The following is a 17,554-nucleotide window of genomic DNA, read 5'->3' on the forward strand; positions in this document are numbered from 1 at the left end:
CTAAATAAACATGACAATGTATAAAAGGCTCCATTACCTTGTATCTCACGTTATGGCTCTGTAGCAGACATTTTTGTAAAAATAGGCTAACGATTGTGTCACATAGTAGAGGAATTACCGTATAGTACAGGATAAGCTTGCAGGCAGTTTCGACTTACATGAGCTGTTTAGGTTTAATTACTAATGTTAACTAGCATTTTAGTTAGCAATAATTAGCCTGTGCCCATGTTATCTCCTTACATATACCTACACTCTCCGTCTCTGTAAGATTGGGAATGATTGAGATTTCTCTTGGCACAGCTACCAGAAGACTTACAACTTTCAGACACGTTGCTCACGTCACATTTACGTTGTCTCTCTCAGTTGGAGGCTGCGCAGTAAAGTGCTTCTAATAGCCTTCACTGGTCTTCGTCCAGAGCAACGGGGTCTATTGGTCCATTATATACTGTCTATGATTACAGTCTGTGGTCTGGTGCAGAGTGATATAGCTCGTCTGGTGTAGTCATTCCGGGCGCGATTTTTTTTCTTCCTTTCGTTTTTTTTTTATTCAGTAACGGATGGGATTTGTAATGTAGCAAAATACAATACTTCACTCAAAACGTAATCAAGTACATTTTGATATTTGTAATTACTTTTTTATACAGTCTAAGTGTAACATCTGGAAAAAACCCTTGAAGAAACAGTATTAGATAGGAGAATTTACCTTTCACTACTCATCAGTTTTTAATTTGAGGAAAGCAAAAACTGAACTAAAGGTCAGTTAAAGTCCATCTGCAGCTGTTTTTCTGCTAAAAAAAAGACTTGTAATTTGATGTTAATTTTTTTTAATTCATATAATTCATCATTTTGCCACAACATATAGGTGGATGCTCATAAAACTAAGTTAGAGATGAAACATGAAATGGATGAGTGGTTATCATGAATATTTTCCTAATGATTCTAACCTGACGTGCCAGATGGTTTGTTACATAGAACCATATAAGAAGCAGATATTGAAGCCTGACAAGATGGATTTTCATGTGATATGTGATGCAATGTAACAATGCTTCCTCCTTAACAATAGACAGAAAATTCCCTCTGTAGACGGCGTGACATGATAAGACATGCAAAGCTGGCAACCAATTCGAAGGTCCAACAGGTGTATCCCTTTAGAGGATTTAAAGTTTGTGGCTGAAACTGCATCTCTTTTACAAACAAGATATATATATATACCTAGCATTTGGTGGTTCTCATATGTCGACACAATGGCCACACAAATGACTGATGAATATGAGCTGTCTGTGTGCTATCCTAACTTGACCTCCTCTATCTAGTAAATAATTGGCGGAGGTGCAAGGGATAAATGCATGCCGAGGGACACAAATGATGTGTCCTCCAAATTCAGCCAAAAAAGGCTGCCATTGTTAACCACTTTTGGAGTAGCCTTTGAAATGGGACAAGCTTTGTAGACCCGTTTTGATGTATTTGGTTTTGCAAATGCGAATCATGACGGATCCTGATTGGGACACGGCTACAACCATCTCCACTGAGATCTGTAATGTAAGAACAAACAAATCAATACCATCAATCCCAGCATCAATTAGTCACCCTGACAGTTGACCCTGCTGAGCCGCGCTAGCAAGTTAGGCAATTCAAAAACAGCATTCTAGCAATAATAATAGGCTAAAGTGACAGATAACCTATCTAGTTTCAAACAGCCCACTTAGTAATGCAGGAGTTATTGCAGCTATGCAACAATTACAACAAGAGGACAGTGTACAGTGTAACTATTCAGTGTGAGTGTTGGAGTATGTGCATTTTCTGCAAAACCGTGCTAATCAAACAGATTTATCTATTGCATGATCAGAGCATTCATCAGGGTAAGAGTGTGTGTGAAGAATGACCAATAAAGATCAGTTCGCACATCGGGGGCAAAAATTCACACACACTTTTTTTCATTTACAAAATGATCTCATCAGTGCAAATGACCATCGCTATAAATCACAATAATGTGAAATTGTACATTGCACAGGAACAAGCTTAATCGCTTATTAAATCAATAGCTGTCTGCTCCAACAATTAGCCATAATTTGTTATTACTTTAAATGCCTCTCTTTCTCCCTGTTTGGGTCTCTGTTTCTCTGTAACCGGATTCCACTACATCCACATTCAACAGCATATCATAAATGGGTTAGATTTGGATCCTTACATATTAATTTGCTCAAATATGTCTCAAATTTGTCAAGGCAAAATATTTTTGTCAAAAGCTGCAATATTAAATCTGCTAAATCAAGACAATAAAAAAACAAACAAATCAGCATTATGTCTGAATCCACTTTCCTGCCAAACTCTGCCATTGTTTAAGAGTACCAACGCAGGCATTGCATCTTTTTACTTATTAGTTATTTCAGTACAGGAACAAATGTTACAACTCTAAAGCCAGTTGGTAAAAATGTATTACGGTTACTCCTCTCCCTTGATTTTTGTACTAATTTCTTTTTTGGTGATCACACCAAAAATCAATCAATAGGACTTTTGCACTTGAGTCTCTTGATTGAATTAAGGTGCATCCAATTCCCCAATGTCCTATGGGACATGACAGATGAATAAAAAGATCTCTTCATGTGTCAGAAACCTTTAGATCGGGCCGTCATTTCGGGTTCCAATAGGATGAAACCCAGCCTGATCTGCCGATGATTTGATTTTGCCCTGCAGCTCAGGCTGGAACCTGTACATTTGTCTATCCTGCTTCCGTTAAACAACCTGCAGGGACCAATCACAAACTGGTGTGCTATTGGCGGGTTTAACACAATGACGACGGCAAGCAGCTTTTTGTTTACATTCAACATGGCGGTAACCGAAGCGCAGCAATCTGTTGATGCCACTGTCGCTGCTGTTTTAAAGGGGTGATAGAATGATTATATAGGGTATTTCACACTGTTCCTTATGGTCTCCTAATGGGGTATGTAACATTGGTTGGGCTGAAAATGGCCTGGTTGATATTTTATGGGCCCTTATGCATCCCTGTGTTTTGGCCCTATTTGTAACAAGAGCTTTTCTTCCAAATATGGTATGGTCATGAATATTTAGATGTAGCGCGCTGTGATTGGTTGAGCGACTTGCCCGCCAGACATTAGAGACGGCGTTGATTGGTTGGCAAATCCCCAATACACATACATTAGAGAAGCGACAGAATCTCATATTCCAGACACTGCAATGTTTCATTACCAAATTCACTTCTGAGACTTTTTAAGCGAGAAATCAACTATATAAAGCTCAAATATGGGCCGTTTACAAAAATTGATGGCTAATTGCAAATTTGGTAAGACGTGTCGGACTTTAGGAGCTCCACACAGTCTGACGAAAGCGGCAGCCTGCTGGGCTCCATACCCAGGTCAAAGTCACTTTGACCTGTGCTGGATACTGCACTACGGGCTCCGGCGGCCAGCTGCCGGCATAACTATATCTATAAATAATACATTTACGGTTTTGAATGTCCCAATGTCTTATAAAGCTAACCGTTGTGTCCGATTTGATTTTAAGGCATTTTTATGAACGCAAGGCGTCTTTGTAGGACAAGCAGCTGCTTGCTATATGTCCCATTCATTACAATGGGGAAATACCGCAGCTAGCTATCTACACTTTCGCCATAACTAAATTATATTTATGTTTGAATTTCGTCACGCCACTTATACAACACATTCCCCAATGTCTTATAAAGCTAACCGTTGTGTCTGATTTGATTTTAAGGCATTTTTATGAACGCATAAAGGCGTCTTTGTAGGAACGAACAGCTGCTTGCTATATGTCCCATTCATTACAATGGGGAAATACCGCAACTAGCTAGCTACATTGTCGCCATAACTAAATTATATTTACAGTTTGAATTTCGTCACGCCACTTATACAACATCATTCCCCAATGTCTTATAAAGCTAACCGTTGTGTCCGATTTGATTTTAAGGCATTTTTATGAACGCAAGGCGTCTTTGTAGGACGAACAGCTGCTTGCTATATGTCCCATTCATTACAATGGGGAAATACCGCAGCTTGCTCACTTTCGCATAACTAAAGTATATTTACAGTTTGAATTTCGTCACGGCATGAATATTACAGGTTCCTCAAGGTCTTACAAAGCTTAGCTAACACTTGTCCGATTTCGGATTTCAATTGAATGTATTTTTGTGAATGTCAGAGTTAGGAGGAGGCTAGCTAGCTCTCATTGATGGACTCCATCTCACCACGGATCTATCAATGAGACTCGCTGACAAGAGGCGTTTATTTCCCCGATTGTTTGTTTAAATAACTCAACACACATACCCATTAAAAGATTAACTGGAACCTGCGGGCTGCGGTAAAAGACTCGCGGCGTAATAAGCTTCGCTGACACTGCGGTCAGGGCGCGATGTAGCAACCGGCAGCCGCACCAACACCGGCACTAAACTCCGACACACAGTCGGAGAAAATTTCTGTAATAGCCATCCATTTTTTCGTAAAGCGGCCCATATTCGAGCTTTATATGGTTGATTTCTCACATAAAAAAGTTTCAGAAGTGAATTTTGTAATGGAATAGCAGAGATCTGCGTGAACTAGCTAGATTCAGAAGACTACCTGATCTCAGGTCAGTTGTGTAGCCTATGTAAATGTTGGGGCGTGACTGTTCTCTTAAGGTTCCGGATTTTGAGACGCTTACGCAAGCAACTCAGCTTTGTTGGGATTCGCCCGTTTTCAGAGGCAGTTTCAAAATATGAGATTTTCATAGTAAAGGGGTGTCAGTGGGATTTTGAGCTTCTATGTATGTCCTATTTACCCACCAAACTGTCGTTATTCAACTATGACAGGGTAAAATCGGTTTTGCATTCTATCACCCCTTTAAAAGATTCCAAAGGCAAGTTTTCTCTGAAAATGGAAAAGAAACTTGCCCTGGAACAATTCCTACAAAAGAAGGATGTGTTTGGCTTCACTTGGTAAAAGCCTAATTTACCAGTTACCCCCGCGGGTGGCCAAAAGCATGGATCTCAGCTACGTCACCCGGATCTTTGGTCTGATTGGTTGAAGGACTATCCAATTGCGTACAGTCATTTGAACTATGCCCGTTGATCACGCCTCTTGTGCAGTAGAAAATACAGAGCAGACTCCCCAGACTAATGTTCAATCTTAAAAGATTGAGCTTGGTCTGGTGATAGCCAGACTAGCTGATGACCCAAGCATACTGCTAAATTCAGGGTTGTAGCCTGGAGTTATGGGCTCAAAATACTGAGTGTAACTCTAGTCTGCCTCCATTTTATTCCCATTCCTTCACTGCCATTACTCATTGCTCACTACATTGTTTGAAACAATAACAGAACAATAACTGACTTGACCATCATAGCGAAACCTTTACTAGACTTCTGTTAAAAATCTATCAAGAGAAGACACACTGAAGGAGTCTGAAAAGTTACATGAATTGTATTATCTTTTGCTCCAGATAATTTCTCCACACAATGTATACAAGCATAAAGTATTGTATTTCTGGGACACAAAAGCAATTTTAGTTAAGACACACTAATTAATCCATTAGCCAACCCTTTCTTTCACTGTTGTCATCCAACCAAATTCTTATCAAACTGTACAGTACACACCCAGGGTGCACAGCTGCAGGGTGGCACACATATTTGCACATTGTGTTTGTGTTTATACATCCCAGGTTTTCTTTATATGCATGGCCCCATGATTTAGGTCTCTGCATGGAATTGATATCTTTTCTTGGCCCATCTTGTTGTTCAGCTTACCTCCACATGTGCATTAACCAGATTTCTGATTATATTTGGTATGCTACTGGAAACAAAATGCTTTCTTCAGAGGTGTGTGTGTGATCCAAATGCATTTGCCAGGCTTAGAAATAAAGCATGACATTTTCACATCCCTCATTGGGCAGGCTGAACGTAAAAGTGGTTAGTCGCAATAAATGTGGCATTCCTGTTTGGTGTTTCTATAGGCATTCATTCTTTTCTCAGTAGTTTCAAATGATTTGCTCCACACTGTTGTTCTCTATTAATATATGTGACTAAAACAACCTATAACATATTTTAACAATCCTACTAATGGTCCAATACTGTATAAGAAATCTTTATTTATCCAATCTTTCTGCTCAGAAATTCTTCAAAGACATTCATGAGGAAAATGCCTTCAAGTATCACTCGAGGCATTTTCCTCATGAATTTTGTTATCTTCATTAAATGCAGACAACAAGACTGTAGGCTCATACTGAACCTTATCCAGCACTAAACAGTGTCGAGAGCCCAGGCTCATCCATGCTTCTTTACTTGATATAATTCTTCATAAGAATGTAACATTATTGTAACTTTATAGTACATGACTCTTTCAGAGGTTGACATTTGTTTTTTTGTATTACTTAGTGTTTAGATTTAACTACATTTCAAGAGAAATTTGCTTGTTTTTGTACCGTCCCTTTCGTCGTTGTTTGGGGTTCCTCAGTAGGGGAAATTAACTGATAGAGGGACAGTCACATCCTCTGTCTAATTGTAGTGTGGTAAACCATCTCTGCTGTCAGCCCCAGGGGAATGACAGGGAAAGTGCTCTGACTTAAATTACTCTGAGCACTGTAACAGACCAGACGGCTGTACCTGCCAAAATCTCCCCACATTGGCCCGTTCATTTCAGCTCCACCAGAAAGGCTCAGACTGTGGCAGAGTTCACAATCAGGTCATTTGATATTAGACAACCCTAATCTCAAGGTGGTGCAGCAGCTCTTGAGCTGTAACTATATTGAGAAAGTGCTAGGGGCCTGATGTACACTATTTTGCATTGACAGCACAGGAACTTCATGTGTGGCTTGTTCTTCGAAATGTGGACAGGAATTGCTTTAAAGTCTTTAGGTCATCATTTTATTGACATTTACAAATTATTTCTTAAAGGTTTACAAATCATTTGGTAATCATTAACAGCTAATAATATAAATGACAGCATTGCTAATAATAAGTCAACAATTTAATTACAATTGTATTGTTTGTTAACAGTAAATAAACTACTATTGTTTAATTAACTATCAATTTACAATTCATTAGTGACGGTAATTATAAGTTACCAAGATAAAGTAGACTCAGTGCTGCAGTCTACTCTAAAGCTTGCGAGATGATATTTTTAACAAACTAGATGCCTCAACAAATAATTCTGCCTGAACGGTGAGTGTATTGTCAGGATTGATGATCATAATTGAATTGGAACTGCAGATAATATTGTGTAGCTGAGACACATTTTTAATTCTGGGTATAAATGTAATATGGATAATTCATACCTGAATACAATCTAGACACAAGGCGAATGTTAATGCGAGATTCAAAGAGGCCCCTGTGCTTGTATGGCTCACAGCTTCGTCCTGAACACGGAGCGTGTGCTAGACTGTAACTGCAGTGGTTAGCTTGTGTCACATTTACTGAAACAATGACATAGGAGAGTCATTTCTAACTTCCTTTATCTTAAATCCTGTTAAAACATTTAAACCTGTTGTTCAATTTGATATGGGCCTTTTCACACAACCATTGCATTATTTTCTTCACAAAGCAGCTGCCATGACTTAAACTAAACTTTAATGAACTAAATTCTTCATGAATGACTTCTTGTTTGTAAATGTAAATAGACACAATCTGAGCACTTAGCTTCTGTGGGACCAGAAAATGTCTGAGCGATTTATGAATGGTTCAGATAACAAACACAACAAAGGGAAGATAAAACGGGTCAATGTATTTCCTCTTGTGCTCTGATAATAATTTATTGTCAGCACTAAGTAGTGCCAGCCATCTTAATGCCACTTCACTTTTGTGTGTTGTTAACACTGACACGTTCCTCTGCAACTGCTCCACAGCCAGTGTCTGAGCATGCTCAGAAATCACTGACAGGGTGACTCTTAGACAGGTAGGAAGTCTGATAATAGTGAGCATTTACAAACGGGGCAATTCGCTGTTAGAGAGCTCTCCACTTCTCTGAGTGGCATTATACGAATACAACAATTTCAACAAACCCATTGAGCTCTCCCACGCTCTCTTGAATGCCAAACACCCAGTAAGCATTGTGCTCCAAACACTTGTCCAGGCTTTCCTCCCCCTCACCCAATCACCTGCATTGCTTGTATACAAGTTGAGTTTGCCAATAACATTATATTACATATTGGTTGGGACATAACATTGGAAATAATATCAGAATTGACAAATCCTTACAAAATCTGGATCAGGTTTTCACTCAAGAAGATAAAACTGAATTTCCTCTCGGGATTGTTGATGTCAGGTTCTTCTGCTACAAGCCATGAGAGCATCATGCAGGGTTATTTGACAAAAATGTTATTATTTCTGTTAACCTGCAATATGTGAATTATAAACACACCGTTGACATAACACCTTCTAAGTTGAAATGGCAAACTTGTTAGTTGTTTAGTTACACATCCAGCAGTTATGGAGCAACATTATCATCCATGAGTCCATGGAGTCGTGTTTCTGGCCCCCTGATGAATGCAAGTGACTGATATTCACTCTATTTTAGCTCTGTTTTGGTCTCTACCAACTCCTGAGGGAAACATATTGATCTTTAGCTGCAAAATGCTCCACTGTGTTCACCAGTTAGTTGCTAACTGTGTCTGTTTGCCATTTGGTGCTGAGCAGGTACAATTGGATTTTAGAGCTTTTTCGCTAAAAACAGCTGCCTGCTGCGGCCGTAAACGACACTATGAGAGCAGTCAGAAAACAGTTAAGTTGCTGTCCAGAAAGCTACACAATGAGCTGAAACTTGTCATAGAGCTCTGTAATGCCGAGGGGAGATTCAGTTTAAGTGACCCCTTTCACATTGTAGACTAGACACATTGTTTTCAAAAATATAAGTTAAGTATATATAAGTTAAGTTTGGACAACACCTGCAAAAATTGTTGACTGTACTGTATGTTAGCTAAGTCAGCGATGAGAATATAATTTAAAATTAAAATAAAAAAAAAAAAACCTATAATTTTTTGTTAGGTGGAAAAAAAACAAAAAAAAAAAAAACAAAAAAAAAAAAACCGGGGACGCTTTTGTTTTTTTTTATATTTTTTTAAACAAAAAAAAAAAAGAAAAAAAAAAAAAATTATAAAAAAAAAAAAAAAAAAAAAAAACAAAACAACCCCCCCCCCCCCATAAAAATAAAAAAAAAAAAATGTGAAAAGTTCAAAAGGCCTTTTTTTAAAATTGGAGTGATGTATTTTTAGGGGGTGGGGCGAATAAAACCACACTCCTTTAGTTTTTTTTAAAAAAAATTATAAAAAAAAAATAAAACAAAAAACAAAAAAAAAAAAAGGAAAAAGAGGGGGGGGAAATTAAATAAATTTACTTAAAATTAAAAAAAAAAAAAAAAAAAAAAACAAAAAAAAAAACCACACCCCCCCCCCCCCCCCTGCTGCCCTTTTTGTGTTTGCGTCCGGGGTTTTGCCTCGGGTTTTTTGGTTAGTTTTTTTTTATTTTTTTAATTTTTTGGGGGTTGAAGCCAAAATCCCCCGGGGGGTTTTTCCCCAAAAAAAAAAAAAAAAAAAAAAAAAAAAACAAAAAAATTTTTCCTCCCCCCCCCCCCCCCAAAAAAACCCCCCCCCCCCCCCCCCCCCCCCCCCCCCCCCCCCCCCTTTTGTTTTTTTAGGTTCCCCATTTTTTTTTTTTTTTTTTTTTTTTTTTTTTTTTTTTTTTTTTTTTTTTTTTTTTTTTTTTTTGGGTTAAAAAGTTTAAGACTGTATATTTTCTCTGTGCACTGGTAGCTCTCATTGGGTGACATAGATTTTCTGATTCGGTGGAAAGGCACTAGCTGACTGCAAAAGAGTTGTCCTTTAGTAAGACTGCAACACTCACATAATCAAATGACTTTGTGTCACCCCTGGTTTGCATGCCAAACCGGCTGCACACATTTAGAATAGACAAATTTGGTCAAGCAACAGATACATCTAATTATGTTCTGAATTCCTAACACTGAACTTAAAATATAACAGTGTGCTGTTCTGAGATGTAGGGATTGAAAATTATTTGAGACCCAGTTCTTAGTGTGACGCTGGCTCTCCTGGTGTGTTGGAGGTGTGTGATGAATGAGATTCTCTAATACAGGGAGACAGTGGCATGTGATTTTAAATTCTCATATTGCAGCAACAAAGTGTACGAGTTAAGGTCTAGTGAATATTCTCATCAGTAATTATAGTCTGCACCCATGTATAATAAATTCAGTGTATAATACGCCTAAGCAGCATACCCGTTCTCAGCATAATGTTTTCTGCATGTGCTCTCTTGCATTTAGAAATATGTAGAGGAGAACTACGCCCCCCATGACTCATTGTTTTAATTTAAAATGCAGTGTTGTTTATTATCCATCTTGATTAATGAAATGCTTTTATATTTATCAGAATAAACTTCTTTTTCTGTTTTTTTGCAAATTACTTTATGCATTGCTCCACAGAAAACCAGCAGGGTGCAGACATGAGCTTTCTGTAAAATGTTATCACTATTACAATAATCTTTCTGAGATTGAGTTTTATAGTGAACTTTATACAGTATGAAACAATTCACAATGTTATAAGATCTCGCATATCTCAGCACTGTGATTCCTATCTCTGTAAGCAGTCACATGAATGAGGAGATGCAACTATTTCAGATGAAGAAATCTGACATTTACAGCCCTACTTGTTAACGGATAGAGGAAAAAGTGGGTGTACACACTAGTTGTGCTGTGTGGCTCTACGGTGCTTTAGTTCAGATGAGCTCACTCAGCCGATGCGCACATCGTAGGATTCTACCAATCTGAGAAGACGCAAGGACGGTGAGCAGCAGCCTGATAGTCAGTGGAAAGAGTGGATGCTTTTGTGCAAAGGCTGCGGACTTTCTGCTACACAAAGTAAGAGAACAGAAAAAGCATTCGTCTCTTCTTGGAAAGATACAATGGATTTTAGGTTGCCTGGATGGATGTGAACCACTCTTGTATCGCAGACTAGACTGGACTTCGGACTAAGCAGCTGAGGAGAAGAAGCCCACTTAAACATTCAGCTGTTCATTTTCTTTTTTTCTTTCCCCCCTTCTATACAATGTCAGGATTCCGTCCTGTCCAGTTCAAGCCAGGCTGCTCATTTGGAAGGACGCCAGACCTCCAGCCTCTCAAATCTGCAAGTTCAGTCCAATAAATTGTGACATTGTCTTTCAGCCTTGGATTTATAAAACCAATACTCTAGAATAGCGACGCGATATTCTTCCGGAATTTTAACGACCCATTTCCCCGCTATCCTTATAAATATGCGATTTGGTTGGATTAGGTTGGTTTGGTCCAGCTTCACGCTTTTTTGGCTGGAGAAGCGCTGATAGTGACTGATTATTGCTGTTGATTTTGTCCATGCAAGACTCGGGGTGGAAACATGTCTGGCCACTTCTTTGAGAGGATCACTGCTATCAGAGATGGCATTTTGGTCCAGCACTTCGATTTTCACCTCTAAAGTGCCCCGGAAAATCTTATTCATGTTCACCCTCTCCCTATCTGTCACCTACTTGTTCTATAGCTTGATGAGCTGCTACAACTCGCTGCAGTTCCCCCTGCAAGAGAACTACGCGTATCAAGGGAGGCTGGTGACGGAGGAGACAACTTTTGTGACATTAAGGGAAAAACTTTACTCCGCTTCCCAGGGCTTAACCGAGTTCACCGAGGCCGAGAGAACCACCGCGGTTTCCACCGTAAAGGATCATGCTGAGGCCGAACAAAGGACAGTGGAATGGATTAGGACTCAGGCGTCTCCAACTAAATTGGCGGCGGCGTATCACAACACCGCGGTGGAGAAGGAGCATCAGGAATTCAGCACCACGGACAGCGAACTCAGGGTGAACTGCACCATGGATTACGGAGAGAAGAAACTTCCCCAAGCCATCATCATCGGGGTGAAGAAAGGGGGGACTAGAGCCCTGCTGGAGGCTCTCAGGGTGCACCCGGACGTCAGAGCCGTTGGAAATGAGCCACATTTCTTTGACAGGAACTACGAGAAGGGGCTGGACTGGTACCGGTGAGTTACCATTTCAGTCTTATCTAGCGCCAGTGTTTTGTTTATACCCGATTTATTACAAATTAATGCATACTTAAAGCTGGTGTTTACCATTTTCCAAAGAATGCCTGTGCGTTTATATATTTCTAAATGCTTTTTTAATGATTTGCACATAGACACAGGTCTGCATTTTCTTAGAGGTAAGGAAATCAATTTGATAGGTAGGCTAATCAATCACAGTGTTCGTCAAACTTAACATTGTTGCGTGGTGATGCAAACTTTTTACTCTCTGTACTTTCAGCCGCTTTACATTATTGTGAGCTAATTTTTGGTTCTGATGAAAAATAAACTCAACTCTTTTTTTGTTCACTGTGAACTGGAGTATGTATGATGGCTTAACTCAGTCCAGGAAGGAACTATTTGCAAGTTAATTTGTATTTAGCATATAGTGACATGCATGATGGCTGTTTTGGAAAGTGGCTAGTAATTCACATATCATTTGTAAAAATGAGTCCTTTAAGGCACTGCCACAGTAACTGAAGTGAGTTCTATACTCTTGTGTGAGTCTGGGAGTATACATGTGCATATGAACCCAGTAGTACAGTTTTTACCTTGTTCATGAATCATAAGGTGTATTATTATATACCAAACTGAATATGCTGAACAGGTCTGTCCATCACATATCAAGTTAGCTGAAGTTTAGAGTGTTGCACAATATTGTCACACATGTAGTGACACAAATACACACACAGGAGTGTCAATATATTGTTTTATGGTTTGTTTTAAGCTTTTTTTTAAATGTCTGATTCTAAGTTGTTTAGTCTCTAAACCAAAATCACATTTTGTTTTAAATGGTACATGAGTATTTTGAACCGAGCCATTGTGTGCTTCAGGTTGGTTCCTGTGTCCACTGGTAAAAGTAAAATACACAACACAAATCGCAGAGAATAATCTTATGATGTCATTAATATAAAATGTCATATCCACATTAAATAATGTATATAATGTTGGTCCTTTCTAGATGCCATTTATCTGAGAAATTGTCTTATGTTTTAGTTAATTATTCCTCGGTTTTAGTTTCCCTTACACTCTCTTTCTATATATATATTTTTTTATATACAGTATATACACACACACAGTAGATTTTGTAATATGCATATCACATATATCACATATCACATATCACTGCATATCACATATATATATATATATATATATATATATATATATATATATATATAAGTCAGCCAGTATTCTCTCTTTCTCATCTGAACAGAACATTTCACCCATCAATTTTTAGGCTAAATTGCATATAATCTAACATGTTATAAGTGCTGTATTTTCTGAAAGACCTTTTAACTTTGCTGTGCAGCGGGTTCTCAAATAAGCGTGAATTTGTTTACACTACCATTTAGTGATAGTTGACATTCACTTTGACTCCAGGTTTATATGCCAGAGAAGAACTTGTTTATCATCGCTGTGTTTATGGGAGAGAAAAAAAATCAATTTGGGGGTTTATTCATGGTCAGTTGGTCATGGCTCAGTTAGTCGTTCTCACATAATGATGTTTGACCAAGGGGAATTCAAGATTTTTTTAATGAAGTCAATGAGCTGATGAGAATGACGCTGACTCAAAGTCCCCTCTGTTTCTCCGTGGGTTTGTTACGCTGGTGTTTGGGTTGCAGAGCATCTGCTTTCATCTTGCTGCATAGACATGGGAGCTCTCGGCTGTTCATTTAGCCTGTGTTATTGCAAGCTGTTTCATTACGCTCACGGTGAAAGGCTCATTAGACAGGAGGATGACATGCTTACATAAATAATAATAAGTGTGCTCGTGTGTTTTAGGGCCCCTGGGCAAAACAAACCCCTAATGGAGCTTTCATTTTATATCTACCATTGTCCTGTGTAGACCGCTCACCTCAGAATGATACGTTAAGGAGAAAGAAACATACATGTTGTCAAATTTGATGGTGAAATGGTTAAAACTAATCACGGGTTGAGCCACTTTAACAGATACCAGACACTGATATTAAAATCCATTCAGACCACGTTTGTTTGTTTGCTTCTAAATGATGCATTATACTGCATCTCTCTCCTCTGTGAGGCTCTGGCTAATGTAGACTTAATGGAAGTGAAATTATGATCAGTTACAGATGTTTGCAACCATTTGACATTGGTGTAGTTGAATGAGACCAGCAATCTCATAAAATGTGATTCATAAATTTGGGCCTGTCGCAGTAACACCTGCTCCACATTTTGATGGATATGATAGACTATGGGGAATGTAACCCAAAGGCAACTTGTAAGCGCATACATACTCAAATACATTGAGTCTGTTCTCAACACAGCGAATACAATGTCTCTGTGTTATTGCACTCAAAGCTTGTGTTGACTGATGATGTTTGTCCATTCACATATTCAGGTTTAGTGAACTTAAAAAAATAATTGAGATTGTGTGTCTGTGTTTGTGTTGTTGTTATTTCTTATTCATTTTCTGTTACTATCTTACTTTGTGTTATGCTCCGGAGGAAAGAAAGCAACACGAAGAAAAGTTCCATTGAATTTTGTGCTTTGAATTAAAGAACCTTGAAGCCATTGATTGAAAATATATAGCGTGGATTTATTCAGGCTTGCCTGGATCCTTTGCCGCTGAAGGCACTGTATGTAGTACAGTAGAGATAGTATGGGAAGTAGTGTTAGTGCACTTGAATAATACTCTAAAACAGACTGTATACATGTGTACATGCTACTTTTCAGCTGAATCTTGAAGATTTAGTTGCCACCCCTCTTCCAAGAGTAGTATAGTAAACACTTTTTGTTGTCACTTTTCTATAGGTTAGACAAAGACCCATCCAAAGATTTTGTGATTATCCTTGCAAATGTCTGAAGGGATCAAACAGTAGCAAAAAAGGAAATATGTGCTCTTTTATGTAGGTAGCAGCACACGCCCCCTCTAATTCCATAGCCGCTGTGTTGGGAGGTAAAAAAAAACGCCAGGCTCTCGCTGAAGTAAATACAGGCAGTTTATACGGCTTTATATAGAGTAATAATCTTAATAACTGCGCTTATATAAAGTACTGCACCTGAAACATTTTCTGGGAGTTTAGAATCTCTGTGTTGTTGTTATTTTATGAGACAATGCACAGTAAATTGCAGACTAAATCACAATTGTATCACTTTAAAAGAAATGAACATATATAATTTTACATGACTTAATTTGCATTTGATTGTGCTTCAAAAATTGCACAAGTTTGTTTTTACAGTTTACAAACTGGCCCATTACTTACTCTGTCAGCAGCTGGGGGGATCTAGCAAAAGTAACTCAAACTATTCAGCATAAAATGCAAAGTAGGTAATCCATAATATATATCAGAGTACACTTTTAAAGTTACCCCATTCCTGAAGAGAATGCGAAAAACAATCCTTTCAGAACCTTTTTATTTTTTTGGAGAGTTTGCTTTGAAATTTAAATTTAGTCTATAAAGCATGATGATTTTAGCCTTCTGTGAAAACACAGACTTCCATGTCCATAAAAATGTCTGCACAAATATAAAACACGTCTAATATTCACATCAGGATTTTTTTTTTTTTTATTGTGGGTCTGGTATGAGCCTCCAGAGGTGATCCCAGATTGGTGATTGGTGCGGCTTTCCTGTTTTTAGCACTCTTGGACAGTTTCTCAGTGTGTTTTGGGCTTACTTGAACAATCAATTAGCAATGTAGTGCCATCGTCACCATACACAGAGGACTTTCATCAGCCAATTGGCGTTTATAATGTTGCCTCTATTTCTGAATATCGGCCACCACCGCAAAGATTTAACTTATCTATTCTCCTGAGCATGACCCAACCTGGTGCAAATGCCCATCCTGGAATAGGAAAAGTTGCATGGTGATCAATACAACAAATGTTGCTCCAGCTCTTTGCCAGCATTTAAATATTTTAGTGGAAAGGTAATGTGTCTCATAAATTGTGTTAAAGAATGTCATTGATTATCGATCATACATGAACATTTATACCTGCTGTGGGTAAGCATTCTCACCAGGATTTCACAATAGTTAGTGACCACCCTAAAGCCTGGATTATACTCCCAAACGGACACGTACTGTACACGGACAGCTATGGACACCACAGTCGCAATTAGTTATGTGTCTAGAGTCCACTTGGAGGATGCATTCCACACATGCGCAGTAGTTCGCCATCTACAGGAAGATGTTTCCCGCGCATGCAAATCAAATCAAAATGGCTACATCCTTGCAAGAAGAAGAAGAGCTGCTTCATCTGTTGTACTAAGTACAATTACATAAAAAAGAAAAGCGTACAAAGCAAGAAAGTGGTGTGTGTTGCAGCTCAGTGACAACAGGATCAAAGACAGGGAGTTGAGCACGTTGCTGCAGGCAATGCGTGCAATGGACGAGGGCTTGTTAGTTAGATTGACTGCTTGGTATTTTTGGCATTTTTGAAAAATGACAAAAAATGTGTTTACATTAGTGCTAACAAATAGGGTTTGATTGCAGCAACTGCCAGAGCAAGAAGCTATAAAGAACAAAAAATAATCACAAAAATGTTGAACTGCTGTTTGTAAACCTTTGCCATAATTATTTGAGACAGGTAGGAAAACATGGCCAATAAAACTTTTTTGATTACATTACCAAATTGCAAAGTACATATTTTAAAGCACTTTAACATTTGATTTAACCGGCAGATTAACTGGAAGTATCACTATACCACATTGTTAAAAATAACACCATTTTGAAAGTGTCAGATTTAGATTAATTCCAGTTGAAAAGTCTGTGAGACCAGATTAAATAATTCATCAGAGAGAATGAGGTTTCACCATCTATTGAGGCTCAATGGAATTCTGCTCTGCATTGATGGGTGAACTGGAGAGTCAGCAAAGTGGGAGCAGTTATATCAGTCTTTTCACAAGGAGCAAGAATGGCTTTCTTCACACTCAAAGAACCTGGTATGGAGCAATTGTGTAATAGTACGCAGTGTAATAATGGAATTATTGAAATAAAAATGTAATTAAGTAATATTGAATGTTGAAGTATGAATGTGTTGTCAAACATCTCAGTGATACATGAGCAAAAGCTAAGATTCAAAAGTGCATTTCACACTCTATGTGTTAGTACTCTTACTTTAGGCTTTATCAATATCTATATCTGCCAGAGGTGCAAAAGTTGGACTGATACCTATGAAAAAAATCAATACAAGACTATTGACACAGAACCACAGATCCAAACCAAATTCTGCATGAAGTTCATCAAACATTTTTTTTAAATTTCAAGTAACTCTGTCTCTGTGTCCTTGTGCTTCTGGTGTTGTGTATGTGTGTGTGTGTGTGTGTGTGTGTGTGTGTGTGTGTGTGTGTGTGTGTGTGTGTGTGTGTGTGTGCGTGTGTGTGTGTGTGTGTGTGTGTGTGTGTCTATATGTGTGTGCTACAGTACGATCCCATGTGACACACAGTACCCACTATAAAACATCCACTTCCTCAAAACAATCCTACTGTACACGGAAGAAAGTCAAACTCGCTGAAATCTCTACTAAACAACTGTGTTGTGC

At 38.4% G+C, this 17,554-nt stretch overlaps 1 protein-coding gene across 1 annotated transcript in view; it reads left to right on the plus strand.

Annotated features, from left to right (window-relative positions):
• Window positions 1-10,718: 10,718 nt before the first annotated feature.
• Window positions 10,719-17,554, plus strand: part of hs3st4 (heparan sulfate (glucosamine) 3-O-sulfotransferase 4) — an 89,070-nt gene continuing 82,234 nt past the window's right edge. Inside the window, exon 1 of the mRNA XM_039823665.1 lies at window positions 10,719-12,012. Coding sequence (XP_039679599.1) covers window positions 11,417-12,012 — 596 coding nt within the window. The 5' untranslated portion in view covers window positions 10,719-11,416. The remainder of the gene's footprint in view (window positions 12,013-17,554) is intronic.

The sequence above is a fragment of the Perca fluviatilis genome, chromosome 15 (assembly GCF_010015445.1).
Source record: "Perca fluviatilis chromosome 15, GENO_Pfluv_1.0, whole genome shotgun sequence".
Lineage (NCBI taxonomy): Eukaryota > Metazoa > Chordata > Actinopteri > Perciformes > Percidae > Perca > Perca fluviatilis.